Source organism: Dromiciops gliroides, chromosome 4 (assembly GCF_019393635.1).
Source record: "Dromiciops gliroides isolate mDroGli1 chromosome 4, mDroGli1.pri, whole genome shotgun sequence".
NCBI lineage: Eukaryota > Metazoa > Chordata > Mammalia > Microbiotheria > Microbiotheriidae > Dromiciops > Dromiciops gliroides.
Genome location: NC_057864.1, coordinates 197,095,308 through 197,115,827, shown reverse-complemented (window position 1 = coordinate 197,115,827; position 20,520 = coordinate 197,095,308). Strand labels below are relative to the sequence as shown.

Below are 20,520 nucleotides of genomic sequence, written 5' to 3'. Positions count from 1 at the left end.
TGAAAAATCTATCTAACCCTGCAGGAAAATAGGAAGGGAAGGGGATAAAGAGGGGCAAAAGAAGGGAGGGCAGATTGGAGGAGGGGACAGACAGAAGCAAATCCCTTTTGAAGAGAGATAGGGTGAAAGCAGATAGATAATAGAGTAAATATCATGGGGAAGGGAATAGGATGGAGGGAAACAGTTAACAATAAGTAATTGTGAAAAAGAGAAAAGGAGGAAAAATTGTACAAAAAATATAGCAACACTTTGTGGTGGCTAAGAATTGGGAATCAAGGGAATGTTCACTTAACCCTCATTGCTCTGCCAAAAAAAAAAGAAGACTTTAAGAGTGCCAGGAATAAATGATATAAAAATGAAATGATGGAGAAAAACTGGACAGAGAATAAATAGAAAGTGGAAAGCCTTATCCAAATAGAAGACATCCTGAAAAATAAGAATGGAGCAATAAAAACTCAAATAAAAAAGCAAAAAATATTAAAACAAAGTTCACTTATCAGAGCCCAGGATCCCAGCAATAGAAATCAAGTTCTTTTAGAAGATGAGGAGAATGGCCAAAGAGAATTTAAGAACCATCAAACTCCCTGAAAAACTAAAACCAAACAAAAATACAAAATGAAACACAGGGGCAGCTAGGTGGCGCAGTGGATAAAGCACCCACCCTGGATTCAGGAGGACCTGAGTTCAAATCTGGCCTTAGACACTTAACACTTACTAGCTGTGTGACCCTGGGCAAATCACTTAACCCCAATTGCCCCACACACACCGCAAAAAAAATGCACTAGAATGAATCCTGATGGGGCAATCCAAGAAAGTCATGGGAGTTATTTTTCTGGCACAAGAAAACAAATACCTGTAGACCCTGGAGAAAGGGTCTGATCAAGAGTGCTGAACATGCTGCACAGAGAGCATTCCAGGGCAAGAGAGGTTGTGCACCAGGGAAAGAGGCAGTCTCAGACCTATACAAGGGCACTAGGACCAACTGGTTAACTCTGAGTACCAAAAGCTTTGAAGTCCCCAACAGGTCCCACAGATTCTAAAACGACACTGTCTCCAGCAAAAAGCAACAGGACCAGGGCAGACCCTCCTGCCAGAAGTGTTCCAGAGTCATCTTAGCATCAAGCCCAAAAATAGGAAGTAGACTAGAAGTGTGAGTAAATTAAAAAAAAAAATAAAAATCCTACGATAAAAAACCATTATGGTAACAAGGTTCAGGACATAAATGCAAGAGAAGATAGTGATTTTAAAACATTTGCACACAAAGCTTTGAAGAATTTCTGAACTTCCAACTTCGATTTAATATTTCTTGTTGCCTCAGAGTGGTTGGTTGGCTTCTATTTAGTTTCTTTTGACTCCTGTGTTTTCATTTCAGAATTTCTTCTCAGCTCTTAATCAAGAATACTAGACTGTGGGTCTAGGTGGCGCAGTGGATAGAGCACCGGCCCTGGAGTCAGGAGGACCTGAGTTCAAATCCGGCCTCAGACACTTGACACTTACTAGGTACTAGCTGTGTGATCCTGGGCAAGTCACTTAACCCCAACTGCCTCACTTTAAAAAAAAAAAAAAAGAATACTAGACTGGCCCTGTATTCAGGAGGACCTGAGTTCAAATCCGGCCTCAGACAATTGACACTAACTGTGTGATCCTGGGCAAAAGTAACTTAACCCTCATTGCCCTGCTCCCCCCCCCAAAAAAAAGGACTACTAGAAAGCCTCTTTTATTAAGGGCCAATTTTTCCCCCATGTAGGGTTATGCTTAGTTTTGTAGGCCATTATTCTTGGTTGTCAACCTTCATATTCTACATTTTTGGACTACTGTATTCCAAGACTTTCCCTGTTATTAACAGCTACAGCATAATCTTGTATGGCTTCTATTTAGTCTATTTAGATTTTTAGGAGTTTGTTGACAAAACAACTGACCTGGAAAACAGACTGTGGAGATTAAAATTGTCCAACCTACAAAAGGAGATTGAGGCAGAGCTCTGAGCTAATGGCATTTTATTAAAGGGTCCATGGTCCCCTCTAATGAAGTGGACCCCAGATCTTCCTCAAGATTTGATGTCCCCTAGGCAGGTAGGTATCGCAGTGGATAAAGCACCAGCCCTGGATTCAGGAGGACCTGAGTTCAAATCTGGTCTTAGACACTTGACACTTAACTAGCTGTGTGACCTTGGGGCAAGTCACTTAACCCTCATTGCCCCCCCCCCCAAAAGATCTGATGCCCCCTTCTTCCAGGGCCTTATCTTTATGTTTTGACACCAGGTTTGATACCTGAACACATTCTAAAGAGGCTATATAATATAGAGTCCCATTGGTTAATAGATCTTGCTTTGTGGGCCAAAAATGATGCAGTTAAAAATGGTGTGTCGGGGATAGGGGAGTAAGGGGGGACTGGCACCTCAGGTTGGCCAAAGAATGGGACACCTACACTAAATAATCATGATATGGTCACTTGCTCATGTTGGATGAGAGAGTGGTCTGGAGGTACAAAAATAAGTTGGAAGGGGGCAGCTAGATGGCGCAGTGGATAGAGCACCGGCCCTGGAGTCAGGAGTAACTGAGTTCAAATCTGGCCTCAGACACTTAACACTTACTAGCCATGTGACCCTGGGCAAGTCACTTAACCCCAATTGCCTCACTAAAAAAAAAAGTTGGAGGATTTTCCATGTCATTGAGTCATCTCTGCCACACTGGGTTAGGTCACCATGACAAGGAAAAACAAGGGTGGAAGGCCTCTAATTAGCTTCCTTTGATTAAGCAAATGAACTTACAGTCTGCAGCTCACAGGTCTGAGGCCTAATATACAGAACTTCTAATCACTTTCCCTATGGAATCATATCAAATTGATTAATACAGTGGTACTTTGTTACTTGCCATTAATTGGTTCCAGAAGGCACCACGAATGGCAAAAACGAGTACTGAACAAATTTTTCTCATAAGGAGTAATGTAAATTGAAATAATCCATTTATGAACCCTAGAAATTTCACATTTTACTTGGCAATTTATACATTGATATTTTTAAAAATAAAGAAGGAAAAAGCCTAACAAGTCAACTGTTAAAAAAATTAGTTGCTTCATTTCCCTGGCCCTCAAATTCTGCCTCTCCATCCTCTCATCCCCTCCTGCATTCCCCTCCCAATCACACCTCCGTAGCCACCAGTACCATTCATCATGGGATATGCAGAGGTATCTCAAATCAGATTTAAGTACAGATATCCATTTCCTTCAGGAACTTGGGGATGCCATGGGGTTGTATACAGAGGAGGAGGAGGATTTCAGAAAGCCCCCTGGGTGGCTGACAGCAGCATAAGCTTTATCTGTTGGCTCTTGTTTCTTCTCAGGGAAAGTGGAACCTCTACCGTGGCTAGACCACTTGTTTTCTGACCCTTCCTCCACCCCACCCAACTTGACAGGTGGGGAGTCAGGCCTTCAGGGCAGTATGGGGGATCCTGCCCCCTCTGCTCCTGATGCCAGCTTACCAGTCTGTTCTCGGTTTGGGCTCTGCAGACCCTGTTTCCTCTGGGATCAGTTCTCCATGAGCCCAGTTGGGCTCCACTTTCAATCCAATGTTTTGTTACTGCTAGCACACTAAAAGACACTAACACAAATCCCAGAAATTCCACACTCCTCAGGCAAGAGAAGCACCATACCAGAGTACTCCAGGGCTGGAGGAGAGTTTTTAACCACAGCATCTGACAACTCAGAAGTCTTTGTCTCCAACTGCCGATGGAGTAAACTTGATTTTCCCACCGTGATTCAATGAACATCTAAAGTGAAAAGGGTCTGTTCTGAAGCAAATCCAAGCCCAAGAGGGAAGGAAGGGGATGATTATATTCCTGGGATTTAGTGTTGTGATCATGAATTTTCCCAGTTCTGGAAAAATTGGGGGCGGGGGATGGGGGGGGGGGGAAGCACAAGAAAGAACACACCAAAAAAAAAAAAAAAAGAAAATACACGCAAAATATACGGGATTCTGCACTCAGCACGAGCTACTGTAAGACCAATGGGTCGATCTTTGTTTTGTCCAGAGAGACTAGATGCAAGTGCTGAAGCATTTTTTTTCTTGTGGAAATGCACTGAATACTGAATTCAATAAGTTTTGAAGCTGATGACTGCTGAGGTACCACTGTACTCATTGGAATAGAGAAGGGGGGGGTCGAAATGAATTATTTCTCACAGAAGGATTCATAATAAGACAAATATATTTTTTGGACATGATCCATATGGAAATTTGTTTTGATCGATTATATGTGTTTTGTAATGACTTTTATTTTTGTCTTATCAATGGCGGGGAAAGGGTAAAATGAAAAGGCAGACCTTGGCTGATTAAAATAAAATATACTGGGGCAGCTAGGTGGCGCAGTTGATAGAGCACTGGCCCTGAAGTCAGGAGGACCTGAGTTCAAATCCAGCCTCAGACACTTAACACTTACTAGCTGTGTGACCCTGGGCAAGTCACTTAACCCCAATTGCCTCACTTAAAAAAAAAAAAAAACAATTCTGACCAATACAATTAACAATCACAATTCTTTTTTTTTTATTAAAAAAAATTTTTTTTGAGGGACAATGAGGGTTAAGTGACTTGCTCAGGGTCACACAGCTAGTGTAAAGTGTCTAAAGCCGCATTTGAACTCAGGTCCTCCTGAATCCAAAGCAGGTGCTTTTATCCACTGTGCCACCCAGCTGCCCCACAACAATCACAATTCTTAAGGGCTCATGATGAAACAAGATGACCAATTCCTGACAGAGTTGCTGGGATTCAAGGTGCAGATTATGACTTTTTTTTAAAAGCTATGGACAATACAAAAATTTATTTTGCTTGACCTGTTTATAATAGGGGTTTTGTTTATTTTGCTTTCTCTAGGCAGGTTGGGAAAAGGGAGAAGTCTGATTTTGTTTGAAAATAAAATTTAATTTTGAAAAATTTAAGAAATAGAAAATAAAGGACAGAAAGGGTCAGTAGCAGGGAAGTCAGTACTTCCCTGATCAAGTAAAATAAAAGCTAGACTATTAGGCACTAATGGGGCAGTTAGGTGGTGCAGTGGATAGAGCACCAGCCCTGGAGTCAGGAGGACGTGAGTTCAAATGCGGCCTCAGACACTTGACACTAGCTGTGTGACCCTGGGCAAGTCACTTAACACCAACTGCCTCACAAAAACAAAACAAAAAACAAATAAATTAGGCTCTAAGGTCCATTTCAGTTCTAAAATTAAGAGAATCTGCAGTCCATGATGGCATTAAGCAAAAACTATCTTTACTGCCTCAGAAGTGTGTGCTTCTTTAAGCATTTATGCTCTATTTTTGTACAGACAGGTCTTCCAAGAAGGCAAGAGCTTATCTTATTCACCTCTGTATTGCCCAGCACCTAAATGGAATGTCCTTCACGTAACAGGCTAAACAAAATGTTTGTTGAACTAAATGGGAGTCTGAAGACATGGGCTGGAACCTACCTAGATAAATGAACTTACATTAGCTTCAGTTTCCTTTCTGTAAAATGAAAGGACCAAGCTAGATTATTTCTAAGGTGCCTTTTATAGTTCTGATGTTCTGCAAATCATTAACTATTCCAATTCAATTCAACAATCAACCAACAAAAAGCATTAAGCTTGTATGTGCCAGGCAAAGGGCTATGCACTGGGATGGATACCAAAAAAAGTGAAATCACTGACATTAAGGAGCTTACTTTTAATGTGGAACACAAGTATACTACATAACAAACATAAAATGAAATACAAGATTATGAGAGAGAAGGTATTAAGATGGAGTTGGATAAAGAAAGGCTTCGTGTAGAAGGTGGAATTTGTGCTGTCCATATAGAGGATGCCAATGCCAAGAGATGGGAGATAGTGTCCTGAATGCCAATTACAAGCTGGATTTACAAACCGGCAAAGCAAGAAGGGACCAGGTTGTAAAAGGATTTAAAAATCAAACAGGAGTCTGATTCTACGCTACATGATACTCAGGTACCTATGGGATATTCAGATGGAACTGTCCTGGCAGTGTGTTACAGGTGACTGAGCTAAGGACAAAGACTCAGGAGGGATACATAGCCTTGGGAGTCACTGGCACAGACAGGAGAGAACTGCTGGAAGTTGATGAGATCACCAAGTGAGGGACTACATTTAGAGAGAGGTCACCCAACAGTGCCTTGATACACACCCACAATTAAGGAATGTGACATGGATGACAAATCATCAAAGGAGAATTGGGACTGGCCAGAGAGGGAGGAGGGGAATCAGGAGAGTAGTGTTAACAAAACCCCAAAGATATGAGCACACAGAAAAAAGAAAGTGGTCAATGACCTCAAATGTTGCAGAGATCAAAGACATTAACTGAGAAAAGGTCAAGAGGCAACTGGTAACTTTGGAGAGTAGTCCCAGGTGAGTGAGGATGTTGAAAGACTGCAGGGGTTTAAGGGGAGAGTGAGGAGATAAAGTGGAGACACCAGATGAGATGACAGCAGAGATGGTGGTATCTAAGGAAGATTCAGGTGTGTTTTTAAGCAGCAGGGAAGAAACCAGTAGAGAGAGAGAGAGAGAGAGAAAGATCGAAGATTAGAGAGAGGATGCTAGGAGGGGCAATCTGCTTGAAAAAGAGTGAAATCAAGGATTCTTGGATAAAAGAAGGACCATCTCTTTATCAGAGATAAAATGGAGTTACAAAGAAAATGACAGGGGATAAAGTCTCAGCTTGTGAGATAAGGAGCAGAGAAAAAAAAATGTTAAAAGTCTCTTTTTTTTTGGGGGGGGGGTCAAGTATGATGGTGAGGGCCTCAACAGAAGACTAGTGGGAGGTGGTAGTGGAGGAGACTAGAGAAGGGGAAAAGATTTGAAACAGCCTCGGGAGGAAAGGGATAGATAATAAATTTTGTTGTTGTTCAGCTGTATCTAACTATGTAACCTCATAAGCTTTTGTCCATGGGGTTTTCTTGATAAAGATAACAGTTTGCCACATCCTTCTCCAGTGTGTCCCCATTATATAGACTAGAAGCTGAGGCAAATAAGGGTTAAGAAACTTGCACAAGGTCACATACCTTGCAAGCGTCTGAGACTGGATATGAATTCCAGGGTTAGTGTTCTAACCACTGCATCACCTAACTGCCCAGAGGATTAGAGAGGAATAAAAGAACTTATCTCCCGAGTTACCTCAACTTTAAAAGGAGCGGGTTGATTAAATTACTTAAGTTACAGACCAGCTTTAACTCCTTGAATCGTAAGCTTGAGAGCACTGGCCTCACTGAAAATTTAGAGTAATAACACTGAGAAATGAGGGAAATAGCAGAGCTGTCTGGGAATCACAGTCACTGGGATCAGGATCAGCTTGATTGATTCGAATCCCACTCACCTCTAAGGAGAAGAGACGGCTGAAGGTTGGTATTTATTAATCGGGAGTCTGTAAGGAGCAACAGAGCGCTGAAAAGGGAACGACGGGATACCCTGATCCCCGTTTCCTCTTAGTCCTGTTTTTTACCAAGGAGGAAACACTGGGAGTCTTTCCTCAAAGGTCATAACGCAAAACTGATAAAGACACAAGGCCAGACCCTCCGCGGGGAGTCCGTGCAAAGTAGGAAGACAAGCACTGTGCTCGGGTTTTTCCTCTTGCTCTGGTGTGAAAAATTACATCCAGACTGATTAACGGCCCAGCCTCACCACTCCTAAAGGAGAAACAAACACCCAAGGCTTTGCTCCTGTTCTTCCTCCTTGTGCAAACCTGCTTCCTCCCTCTCAGGCCCAAATGCAAAACGGGAATACAGAACTTAAGAGCTGGAAAGTATCTCTGACACCCTTTAGTGAGTGTATTTCCCTCTCTTTTACTGATGGGGAAACTGAGGCCCACAGCCAGGGGAAAAAAAAAACCTCACTCAAGATTCGAACCCCTCTTCAGATTTCCTGTACCAGCCCTAGCCACCCCGTCGCCGCGCATGCGCACCCCCCCCTCCCGCTTACTCGGTGATGCGCTTGGCCAGCTCGGTGCAGGCGGCGGTGGAGTTGGCCGAGAAGACCCGGTATCCCGTACGGGCGGCGTTCATGGTTGGGAAGGCAGCAGGTCGGGCTCTTAAGGCGCGAAAGGTTGAGGACACGGACAGCGGAGGCACCAGTAACAACTTCTTGGGCATCGTCCGGCCCGGCGCACACTGCGCGGGGAGGCGGCAAGCACTACTGAGGCCGAGACCGAGGCCGCATCCGCCCGAAGAACTAACGCAGTGAAGGGAAGGGCGCGAGGTCGGAACAGGAAGGGAGGAGACGGAGGTCTTCGTCCGTACCCCCCCAGCAAATCTCGGACCTCCCCCGCAGCCTTCGTGGCCCTAATAACCGTCTGCCCCGCAGGTTCCGACTACTCGGAAGGAGCTAGGCTCCGCCCCATCTTGTTATCTGAGAGGATTGGCTAGAGCGTCTTCCTCCCTCGCCTCCGTTTCCTCCTCCGACTGTCCTTCCGAGGCCCTTTCTCAATGGAAAATAGCAAGGAACTTATCGTTTCCACTTCCGGCCACCAGGAGGACTCTTTCCTTCTCGCAGCCCCGGGTGGCGCCATTCTGGGCGGTCCCATGGTTAACGCTTCTGCCCGGATCCAAGATGGCCGACGCCGAGGGGCATTGTATTTAAAAAACTGCAGGAGCCGAGTTCCAAAAAGATTAAAGTTCTTAGAGTCTAGCTTGGGACACTAGTTATTTAGAGGTATCTGGAGGGAGAGTAGATCCAGGAACTTTCTTCAAGACAGGGCATCTATGGCTAAAGGATACTGGTTCTACGGGGTAGCCTTATACTGCTATGGTTACCGCGCACGCGCATTTCTGCGGGGGGGGGGGAGAAGGGGTAAGCTGATTGGCTGAGCATCCTATCGTTCGTGTTGAACCTGCTTTAATAGACAAAAGGCCACTGGGAAGGCTGAAGTTCCAATCCTACACTAACATAAGTGTTGTCATATGTTCATAGGAACATACATTTAGAGTTCCAGGGGACCTTAGAGCAGAGGTATGCTGGTAAATGTGTAACATCCGGCTGGGGAGGAGGGAGGAAATGTATGCACTTTTAAGTTTAATCTGCATCATTAATATTTTCTCCATCCAATCAGCAAAATAATAAATCAAGCCCCGATTTATAGCATTTCCTGATTCCCGAGGTTCAAATGCTCACCCTGGAAATTTAACATTAGCCTCCACTTTGAGCTGGCTCCAACATACTTCTGCAGTTGTAACCAAGCCCAACCCCTATTTAATAGATGAGGAAATTGGGGCCCCAGGAGGTTAAGTGATTTGCAAAAAGATTACAAAAGTGTGGACTCCAGGTGACACAAGTCCATACCAACACAACCCCTCGACTTGGTTTTCCACTCCTTTAAAGCCAGTCCAAGAGTTCCCTCGGGGCTGTTCTTTCACAAGCAAAATTAAAACTTAGGTTTAAAAAGCCCGTTGAGGTTTAGAAACTGATTTCATCATAACAGCTAAATATTGTCCCAACTCCACAGATTACGAAACTGACACAGAAAATTGAAATGATTTGCCCTTAGGTCACACAGCTTGCCAGTATTGGACCAGAGAATTGAATCCAAGTCTTCTGACCCCAAATTCATTGCACTTTTTTGCCATGCTCATCTCTCATGACTGCAATATACTTCTCTCCTCACCTGAAACTCCATTCTTCTAGAGGAAGCCTTTCTCAACCCCTCTTTACTCTAGTGTCTTCCCCCTCTTATTTACTTCCTAGTTAGCTTGTTTGTACACATTTGTTTATGTCCCTCATTAGATTGTGAGCTCTTGGGAGGGCAGGGACCTCTTTTCTATCTCAGTGCTTAGCATACTACCTGGCACATAGAAAGTTATTAATAAATGTTTATTGACTGACTGACTCCAACTCTTACCACCTTCACCTTCAAAATTCACCTTAAGTGCCACCTTCCTCATGAAGCCCTTTCTGATCTCCACAGCTACTAGGGCACCCCCACCCCAAACCACCTTACATTTATTTTGAATATATTCTGTATAAAGATGGTGGATTAGAGGTGGCAACAGTACAAAACCTGCCTCTAACCTGTGAAGGGCTGGAGCAGAACAGAGCAGGCTAGAGACAGGGGAGTCAGGCATCAAAGAGAAGTTTAATTTTCAAAGTGAGGAAAATGGCTTACAAGCAAGGACACATGCTGGGACCCTGCCCTTCTTGGGGAGGCATGAGGCAGTGTGAGGAAATCTCAGTACTTTACTAGTGGCTGCTCAGTGAGCTGTAGCCTGGACAATAAGAGGTAATAACGGATGTAGGAGGCAAAAAAGGGTTAATAGAAAAACCCAAGACCCATTCAGATATTAGCTCTAAAATGGAGTCAGACCCCAATTAATGGATAACTTATACTAGGTTCTTGTACCCACAGAAATCAGTGTCCATAACGGGAACAGAGGCCATGATGACCTTAGACTAAAATGACAAGGCTATAGAAATTCTAAAGAAAAATGATTATATTTTGAAACTAGCCATGGGAATCAGAAAGAGACATGCGCAGAAAAGGCCAAATTTATCCCCAGATTCACCTTATGATGTGTAAACCCCAAAAACACACCTCCACTGACAAAGGTACCCACCTCGGGGGTTGGTTTAGGACCCCAGGAACTCCAAATTAGGATAAGCCCTCCCTTGTAACACCCCTAGGAGGAGAATATTATAATGAGATAGGCCCTCCCCTGTACCTCCCCAAGGTGGAGATTATTATAATGAGACTGATAATCAATTTATCCAGACTATAAATGTCTTTCCTTTCCTTATTTGAGAGATACCTGTCATGGGGTGCAGAGCACCCCAGAAGTTCTCTGGGGCACACCAAGGAATCTTCTCCTTGAGAAACTAAACCAGAGGACAGATAACGCCTAGAGAGATAAGCTGAACCAAATCGGACTGAGCTAGCTTGGGATTCCTACCCTTCATTCTGGTCTCCCTTACCCTGGGGAGATAAATTTGGGTGTGGCTGCGGCCTTTGTGTCCTGAAGAGGGATCCGTAGCCACCCCTCACCCAATTCCTCTAGTCACTACCAGTGGGGGATGGTCCTCCACTCCTCACCCAATTCCCCCAGCTACCACCAGTGGGGGATGGTCCACCTTCACTAAAGGAACTTTCCACAGGCAGATGGTCCACCCCCATCAGGCCTCTATAAAAGTACCTTCCAGTCTCCTGTTCGAGGAGATTTGGTACCTCTGAGCCATGTGCTTTATGCCAAATCTCCCCATGAAAAGTCCAAGGATTTCTTTCATGGTTTCCCTCCCCCCACCCTTCCCTTCCCTTGGCCCTAAATAAACTATCACCTTATTCCAACTAAGTTTTGTGTGCAAGAGGGTGTAATTCTTTAAAGAGGAATTCCCAAGAACCCCAAACCATACCCCATTTTTCCACTATATCATACTTTTCCACTATTCTGGTTCTCTCCCTGTGGTCACCCACAGTATTGCAATAAAACTTGGGAAACTGAGTCACTGAGTCTTGTAATTCTTTTGGGAAGACTCACAATCAATTTGACCCTAAATTCCATTCCACATGAGGGCTAACAGAGAAACTAAGGTTTGTGTCCTTATAGTAACCAAGTGGGATTGTCCCTATCAACCCTCACCATCACGAGGAAGTAACTAGAGACCATTAACCATTAATAGCCATTAATATTCCTAGATGACAGGACACCTAGAAACCAGATCTTAAGTAAAGAGATACCATCAACAAAGAGACCCTCTGGGTCTGACAAATTTAAGCATGTCTTTAGGAACATGTGCAGAAAAGACCAAATGTGTCCTTAGGTTCACCATATGATATGTAAACCCCCAAAAAACACCTCTAGGGAAAAAGGTACCCACCTTGGAGGTTGTCTTCCCTGTACCTCCCCAAGGTGGAGAATACTATAATGAGTAGCACCAGAGGTGCTAGTCCTCCCTTAGCAATCCATATGCCCCAATTTGGGAGGGGGGGGGCAATGAGGGTTAAGTGACTTGCCCAGGGTCACACAGCTAGTAAGTGCCAAGTGTCTGAGGACAGATATGAACTCAGGTATTCCTGAATCCAGGGCCAGTGCTTTATCCACTATGCCATTTAGCTGCCCTCCCAATTTAAAAAATAATATATTCTTTATTATTAATGTATTATGGAATATGGCATAAGGTGTTGGTCTAAATCTTATTTCTACCAGACTGCTTTCAAGTTTTTCCAGTAGTTTTTGTCAGGAAAAGAGTTTTCCTAGGTAATTTCTATTTTCTACTTTATCAAGTACTGGATAATTGAGTTCTATTGTTTCTGAATCTCTCTTGTCTGATCTGTTCCACTGATCTAGCTTCCTATTTTTTTTTAATCAATACCAAATGGTTTTTGATGACTGCTTCTTTTTCTTGCAGGGCAATGAGGGTTAAGTAACTTGCTCAGGGTCACACAGCTAGTAAGTATGAGAAAATGGGTAGTTGTCTCCTCCCAATAAGGATATAACATTCAACCATACTCCTCCAGACCTGTTTGTAGGACAAAGGTCTCAGATCCCCTCCTCCCCCTCAGGCTAACAAAATCACATGGTTCAAGGAGCCCTAGTCTCTATAAGGTTCACTCTGGAGTTGTGTCCAGACAAGGAAGAGGGGTGGGAATACTGCCTTCCAGTTAGCTAGTTTTTGCGTGTAGATTGAGTAATCAGACCAATGATGAAAAGGGGGAGGGTCCATTTGCGTTAGGGACTAGGGTATAAAACAGGGCCTGTGAGCCCCCTTTCTTTGCAGCCATTAGCTGCACACTAGGGTGCCTCCTTCTCATGAGAAGGAAATAAAAGAGCCTTTGTCACATTGCTGCTGAGTTCCTGAGAATTATTGAGAAGAGGATTTTTTTCCCCTCACAGGAAGTATCAAGTGTCTGATCCTGGATTTAAACTCAGGTCCTCCTGAATCCAGGGCCGGCGCTCTATTCACTGTACCACCTAGCTGCCTGAAACCATATTGTTTTAGACACTTCTAAATTGTGTTGATGTAGATTACAATCAACCTTCCCTTTCAGTAGCAAAAACAAAGCACCAAGAACTCTACTGTGCTGCTTTTCAGGCTTCCTTACTCACCATTTATGTCTCAGAAAACCTATTCCCTTCTTTACTGCTATATTAAGCAAATGATAATATAAAAACAACTGCCATTACTGTCCATGGGGGAAATAGGTGGTGTAGGGATTCTTAGGTAATCCTCTTTAAAGAATTACAACTCTCCTGCACAATCCAATTAGAATAAAGTGGTCTTTTATTTGGGCACTTAGAGAAAGTTGGCTAGTTTCAAAATATCTTCATTTTTCATTTATTTCTAGTCTAAGTTTCTATAGTCTGTCAATTCCTTTATTGTTATAGATTCAGGGCTTCACGGCCTAGCTCCCTCTGTTCTGTTATGGGCACTGATTTCTGTGGGTAAGAAAACCTAGCATCCTGACTTGTAAGTTAAATCCATTAACTGGGGTCTAACTCCCTTTTGGAGCTAATATTTGAATTAAAACTTGGGTCTTATGTTTTTTTCTGTTAACCTTTTTTTTTTTTTAAGTGAGGCAATTGGGGTTAAGTGACTTGCCCAGGGTCACACAGCTAGTAAGTGTTAAGTGTCTGAGGCCAGATTTGAACTCAGGTACTCCTGACTCCAGGGCCAGTGCTCTATCCACTGCGCCACCTAGCTGTCCCATGTTAACCTTTTTTTTTACCTCCTACATCAGTACCCACAGTAATCAGTACCCATAACGGGCAGGTCATATAACAATGAGACACAAGACAGGGTCTAGAAATTCTAATGAAAAATGAAGATGTTTTGAAACTAGTCATGGGAACCGGAAAGAGATGTGTAGAAAAGGCCAAATTTGTCCCCAGATTCACCTTATTATGTGTAAACCCCCAAAACATACCTCCACAGAAAAAGGTACCTGCCTTGGGGGTTGACTTAGGACCCCAGGAACTCCAAATTAGGATAAGCCCTCCCCTGTACCTCCCTAAGGTGATTATTATAATGAAACTGATAATCAATTTATCCATACTATAAATATAACTGTCTTTTTCTTTCGCTATCCGAGAGATACCTTTCCACTTTTATGGTTCTCTCCCTGTGGTCACCCACAGTATTGCAATAAAACTTGGGAAACTGAGTCACTGAGTCTTATAATTCTTTTGGGACAACTCACGATCAATTTGACCCCAAATTCCATCCCACATCAGAAATACATAAAACAACAGGCAAACAAGTGGTCATATATTCTAGTATATCCTTCCTTTTGCCTTTGCCAGAGAGGGAGGAGGGGGTGAAGGAGAATAATAGAAGGGAAGGGATAACCTCAAAATAAAAAACTTTCCTAATCCTTAAATGAGGGGTGGGGGTGAGGGATTGAAATGAAATAAAAAGAACTATAATCTAAGAGGGAAAAGGTTCTCATCAATTGGGGAATGACTGAATAAATTGTGTTATATGGAATATTGACTTTTATCTTATCACTAGACTTTGATGACTGGCAGAATGAGGCTGATGATTTTGCACAACTCTGCTTCATTTAAATCCAATTCACACACTAGTCATCACAAGTGAAGCCATCCCCCCCCTGATGTCAGGAGTCCTCTTCAAAAAAAGGAGAACAATGATGAATATTAATGCCTTAATTTGCCCCTTGGCTACTCTATGGAATCAAAATGCTAATCCTTTGCTAATCCTCTATGGAATCAAAATGCTAATCCTATAGAGAGTTTAATGCTATTGAAAAAGACTATGGGATGAGAAAAATTTCTTTCTCATGAGAAACCTTGCCATCTGTAAACAGAAAAATGGAAAAACATCTGTTCAATGTGCCTTGTAATCTTCACTCATTTCACCTTTTTAATAACATTCCAAACCCTCCATATTATGAGGGAACTAGTCTTTCAGGGCCTTTCCCATGAATACCTGCATATATTCCTTGCCTATTTCCAGTTAAGAGTTTGGGGGGAGGGGTGAATATACTTTCCACTGTGCACAGGGGTTTGCAATATGTGATGATGAAAAGTCCCTTAATAGACTTTTAAGGTAGAAGAACTAATGAGTTCTTATTTATTTTTTGTTTTGTTTTATTTTGTTTTATTGCAGGGCAGTGAGGGATAAGTGACTTGCCCAGGGTCACACCAGTAAGTGTCAAGTGTCTGAGGCCCAATTTGAACTCAGGTCCTCCTGAATCCAGGGCCAGTGCTTTATCCAATGTGCCACCTAGCTGTCCCCAGAACTAATGAGTTGGTTTTTTTTAATTTTTAAATTTTTTTTAGTGAGGCAATTGGGGTTAAGTGACTTGCCCAGGGTCACACAGCTAGTAAGTGTGTGTTAAGTGTCTGAGGCCGAATTTGAACTCAGGTACTCCTGACTCCAGGGCCGGTGCTCTATTCACTGCGCCATCTAGCTGCCCCTAATGAGTTTTTATAAAAGCTAGCTATTGGGATTTTGTAGTTCTCTTTTTTGGGGGCTATGGACCAGAAGCAGGTAGACTATTTTCAAGTGATTCTGAGAGTCAGGTGGGATTAGCAGCCCTTTCTCCTGCCTATCCTCCGTGAAACTATGAGCATATGACTAGCTCTGCTACTTTGACATTTGTTCTTTCTTGATTTGGGGCAAATAAGTATCCCATGGCAGATTACCAGGATTGGCAATGATTTTGTGTGTTTCAAAGGGTCCAAAGTTCCTGGGAAGTCTTTAAGACAGTGGCTCACAGCAAAGGAAGTGATGTGGGACGGCAAATTAATTAATCAGATGGATCATGAGACATCCCAAAAGAATTGCAAGACTCAGTGACTCAAGTTTCCTAAGTTTTATTGCAATACTGTGAGTGACCACAGGGAGAGTATCATGGAGGTGTCTCTCAAATAGGGAAAGAAAAGACGATTATATTTATAGTATGGATAAACTGATTATCAGTCTCATTATAAAAATCTCCATTTTAGGGAGGTACAGAGGAAGACTTCTCCTAATTTGGACTTCCTGGAGTCCCAAGCCAACCCCCAAGGCAGGTACCTTTTTCCGTGGAGGTGTTTTTTTTGAGGTTTACATGTTATAAGGTGAATCTGGGGACAAATTTGGCCTTTTCTGCACATGTTACCTCAATTTGCCAAGGTCAGATTGTCCCTATGTTTTTGTTGTAGATAGGGTCTCCATGACCTGTTTCTTTTTGTTTTTGGTGTGTGTGTGTGTGTGTGTGTGTGTGTGTTGATTAATGGGGATAATTAATAGAAGCCAGACCTGAAGGTACCAGTTAACAAGAATCTAGGCCCTGTCTTTGATGAGGGCCCAAGGTCTTAGGTTATCCATTAACTGGGGTCTGAATCCCTCTTAAAGCTCAGATCTAAATCAGATTGGGTCTTAGGTTTTTTCTGTTAATCACCTTTTTTGCTTCCTGTGAGGAAAATTACTCCAACAATAATTTTCTGGAACTCAGCGTTGGTGATGTGTCAAAAGGCTCATTTATTGTCATTCTTGTGAGAATGGGCCACCCAGTGTGTGACCAAAAATGGAGGCTCACAGGCCCATTTTATCCCCTAGTCCCTAACGTGAATGGACCCTCCCCTTTTTCATCATTGGTCTGATTACTCAAGGGTTACAAGTGACACACAAAAAATAGCTAATCAGAACACAATATTTCTTAGCTAATGGGGGAGGTGATGATACAGGGACAATTCTTCAATTTCTCCCTTATATGGACATAGCTCAGGAGCAGACCTAATTGCAACCAGCCCAGGGTTTCCCTGAACCATATGATTTTGTTTGGAGAGGAGGGGAGGAGGAGACCTTTTTCCTTAAAAAAGTCTGGATTGAGAGGAGACCAATCCTCATTCCTCACAATTCCTCTTCTTTATTTTTGACTATTGAGCTCCTCTCATTCCATGTATTGAATACATCCTCTGTCTCTGAATTAGCCCTGGAAGGAAAGGGATAATATAGCATCCTATCACTGTTAAAACCCCTGCCACTATGACAAGAGTGGTGAGGAATAGAGGCAGCAAAACCTTTCCATTTCCCAAACCAGGATTCCATCCATCCCATCCAGGTAGTATTAACCCTGAGTTTTCTGCTAACATATTATCAAGGCCCATCCTATTTTCCCAAGTCATTTTGCCAGTTACAGCCAATTGTTCAGAAATACCCTGTACAGCATCCCCTCAGGACTGGTTTTGTTCCTTGGAAAATTCTAGGGGCAGCTAGGTGGCAACATGGATAGAGTACCAGCCCTGGAGTCAGGAGGACCTGGGTTCAAATCCGGCCTCAGATACTTAACACTTACTAGCTGTGTGACCCTTGGCAAGTCATTTAAACCCAATTGCCTCACCAAAAAAAAAAAAGAAAAAGAAAAAAAGAAAATTCTATAACAACCCCCAGATATAACAGAAGGAACAATTCTCAATGACTAGCAATGGTCAGTCAGCATTAACTAATATCAAGTCTCTTTGTAATTTCAGTAACTAACACACTCCCAGTGTCCATTCAGTTAGCAATTTCATAGTGGATCTCAGATGTCCCATATAACAGTCTGGTCACTGGAACTACTTTTCTTGGGGCAGTCTGGAATACATCTTGTCTCCAGGACATTTCTCCAGTAGATTTACTTCTCAAGTTTCAAATTGCGTGTAGAGGGGGCAGCTAGGTGGCACAGTGGATAAAGCACCAGCCCTGGATTCAGGAGGACCTGAGTTCAAATGCAGCCTCAGATACTTGATACTTACTAGCTCTGTGACCCTGGGCAAGTCACTTAACCCTCATTGCCCTGAAAAAAAAAAGAAAAAACAAAACAAAACAAATTGCATGTAGAGACTCCTCAAATGTCCCTATTAAAATCTCAATACAATACAAATCTCAATACAATTTGGTACAGTCTCTCAAATTCTACTCCCCCAATTACTATTCCATTCAGTAAAATGTAAGATGAATACCAAAATCAAGGTCCCATAGTTTATCTGAACATGAGTGCCCCCCCCCATTGTTTACAGTTTCATCCAATTTGGGGCAGCTAGGTGGCGCAGTGGATAGAGCACCAACCCTGAATTCAGGAGGACCTGAGTTCAAATCCGGCCTCAGACACTTGATACTTACTAGCTGTGTGACCCTGGGCAAGTCACTTAACCCTCATTGCCCTGCAAAACAAACATACAAACAAAAAACAAAACAGCTTCATCCAATTCTATCTTTAACAAACATTATTCACAACAGGCCAATGGGTTACCACTACCATGATACCTGCAGGCTATAACTTAAATGTTTCAGAATACCACAGAAAGCAGAACCTTAAATCTTTCCAAATTGGATACATATCAATTTGACCTTATTTCTTCAAAAATTCTTACTCAATTATTTAAGACCTAATCCTCAGAAAAAATTTAGCTTATAAAGAATACCTTTATAAGAAAATGACCACAAATGAACTTACATAAAAGTTACCAAGTTAACTTCAATTGTAGTAAAAGACTTAGGATGGCACTTATGCAAGTAATTCCAAAACAGTGCATATCAAATAAGTTGTCCATAATAAACTATGTTTGTATTATAGGAATGCTCTACAAGCGGGTGTTATTTCCACATTATAATAACCTTAAATAGAATTGACTTTTCATTAGGTGTAACAAAACATTCTAAGTTACCCTCCTCTACTTTTCTTGAAACAAACTTGAGATGTTCCTGATTCAGTTTTAAAATGTATAACTAATAGGGGGCAGCTAGGTGGCACAGTGGATAGAGCACCGGCCCTGAATTCAAGAGGACCTGAGTTAAAATCCAGCCTCAGACATTTAACACTTACTAGCTGTGTGACTCTGGACAAGTCACTTAACCCTCATTACCCTGAAAAAAAAAGAAAAAAATTGCCTCACTAAAAAAACAAAAACCAAACAAACAAACAAATGCATAACTAATAACAGACAGATGACAAAGCTAAATGCTTATATATTCTAGTAGTTTAGAATCTGAAAGGGACTAGAATTTCTAAGCCAAATAGTTTGAATCATATACCTGCATCTCACCCAGATATTACAGTATTAACCTAGGGATGAAGAGACAATATTGTGTTCATGCTAATCAAGTAACATGATCATAGGAATTTGCCATAAAAGAAGAGAGGGAATGCTCTCAGGGAACAATATTTCCCCAAACTCCATATGTTCACTCCAGGCAGAAGTTCTGCAAACAGTCACTATAGTGTGCCAGACTTAAAATCAGCCAGGTGGGAGAGTGTGCAATATTTGGGGAAATTGAATCAGGAGATGCCTACCTCAGCATTTGCCAAAAAGTGGATCTCCCAGCCTTTCCCAAGAGTACTCCACCGGCAGTACATACATGTAAAAATCCCATAGGGTTTCTGGTATCATGGGTCATAACTGGAGTCAGACTCAGTTAATATTAAATAGCAAGTTCCAACAATCAGCACTAAAAGTGAACTCACTTCTCAAGATCATATATCCTATGTAGCAAGCATTAACTTATGCTTGTACCCATGTTAAATTTATGCTTTTCATCCCTGAGTTAATACTACACAAACGAATCTGTCTTGAGATGCTCAATAATAAACAATCCCAAATTGCATACTGGGAACAGACTCAGATGTCCCACTCAACCACAGAGGGTACTCCCCTCAGAATTCCTTTAAATCTTTGAGACGACTCAACTACCCTACATGTGTTCCTATACATGTTCTAATTCCAAATAATAATCATAGGAAGGTATTAAAGTGATATAAGACAATTCATGAGTTACCAATGTATGTTAATAACCAATTGATTATGCCATGAAGTTACAAGGACACACCAGGTCTAAAAATGAAACTCAAATATTCAGATATTTAGGGTCTCAGAAAAGCTTTTTCCATCAATTAATAAAATCTTACAAATTACAGTAGCTTTATCAATATCAAATTATCTTTGCAACAAATTAGCTTACAAATAAGATAGCAGGCCTTCTAAATCATGCTAGTGTCAATTGAACACGCATACATTATATCCTGAAAAAAATATTTATATATATTTTTAAGAAACAGCTTAAAATTTGTCCTAATGTTAAAAACGGGGGGGGGGGGGGGGCAGCTAGGTGGTGCAGTGGATAAAGCACCAGCCTTGGATTCAGAAGGCCCTGAGTTCAAATCTGGCCTCAGACACTTGACACTTACCAGCTGTGTGACCCTGGGCAAGTCACTTAACCCTCACTGCCCTGCCCCCCCAAAAAAACCAAAACAAGATATGGAAAAAAAAAGGAATATTCACCAAACCTTCATGAGATAAAATGCTCTTAACATGCTAAATCTCTCTCTCCTTTTTCCTAAAACATAATCACACTGTTGTGGGCCCAAAGTCCCCCAGAAGTTTTCTGGGGCACATTGAAGAATCCTCTCCTTGAGAAATTAAACCAGAGGACAGATACACCTAGAGAGATAAGGGGAACCAAATCAGACTGAGCTAGCTTCAGATCTCCACCCTTCATTCTGGTCTCCTTTACCCCTGGGGAGATAAGTTTGGGTGTGGCTGCGGCCTTTGTGTCCTGAAGAGAGAGATGGTTTGAGAGATCCATAGCC

At 42.3% G+C, this 20,520-nt stretch overlaps 1 protein-coding gene across 1 annotated transcript in view; it reads right to left on the bottom strand.

Moving 5' to 3' along the window:
- The window catches only part of PRPSAP1 (phosphoribosyl pyrophosphate synthetase associated protein 1), a 39,182-nt gene extending 30,772 nt beyond the window's left edge, over positions 1-8,410 (bottom strand). Inside the window, exon 1 of the mRNA XM_043962496.1 lies at positions 7,947-8,410. Within this exon, the coding sequence (XP_043818431.1) occupies positions 7,947-8,116 (170 nt within the window). The 5' untranslated portion in view covers positions 8,117-8,410. The remainder of the gene's footprint in view (positions 1-7,946) is intronic.
- Positions 8,411-20,520: the final 12,110 nt, after the last annotated feature.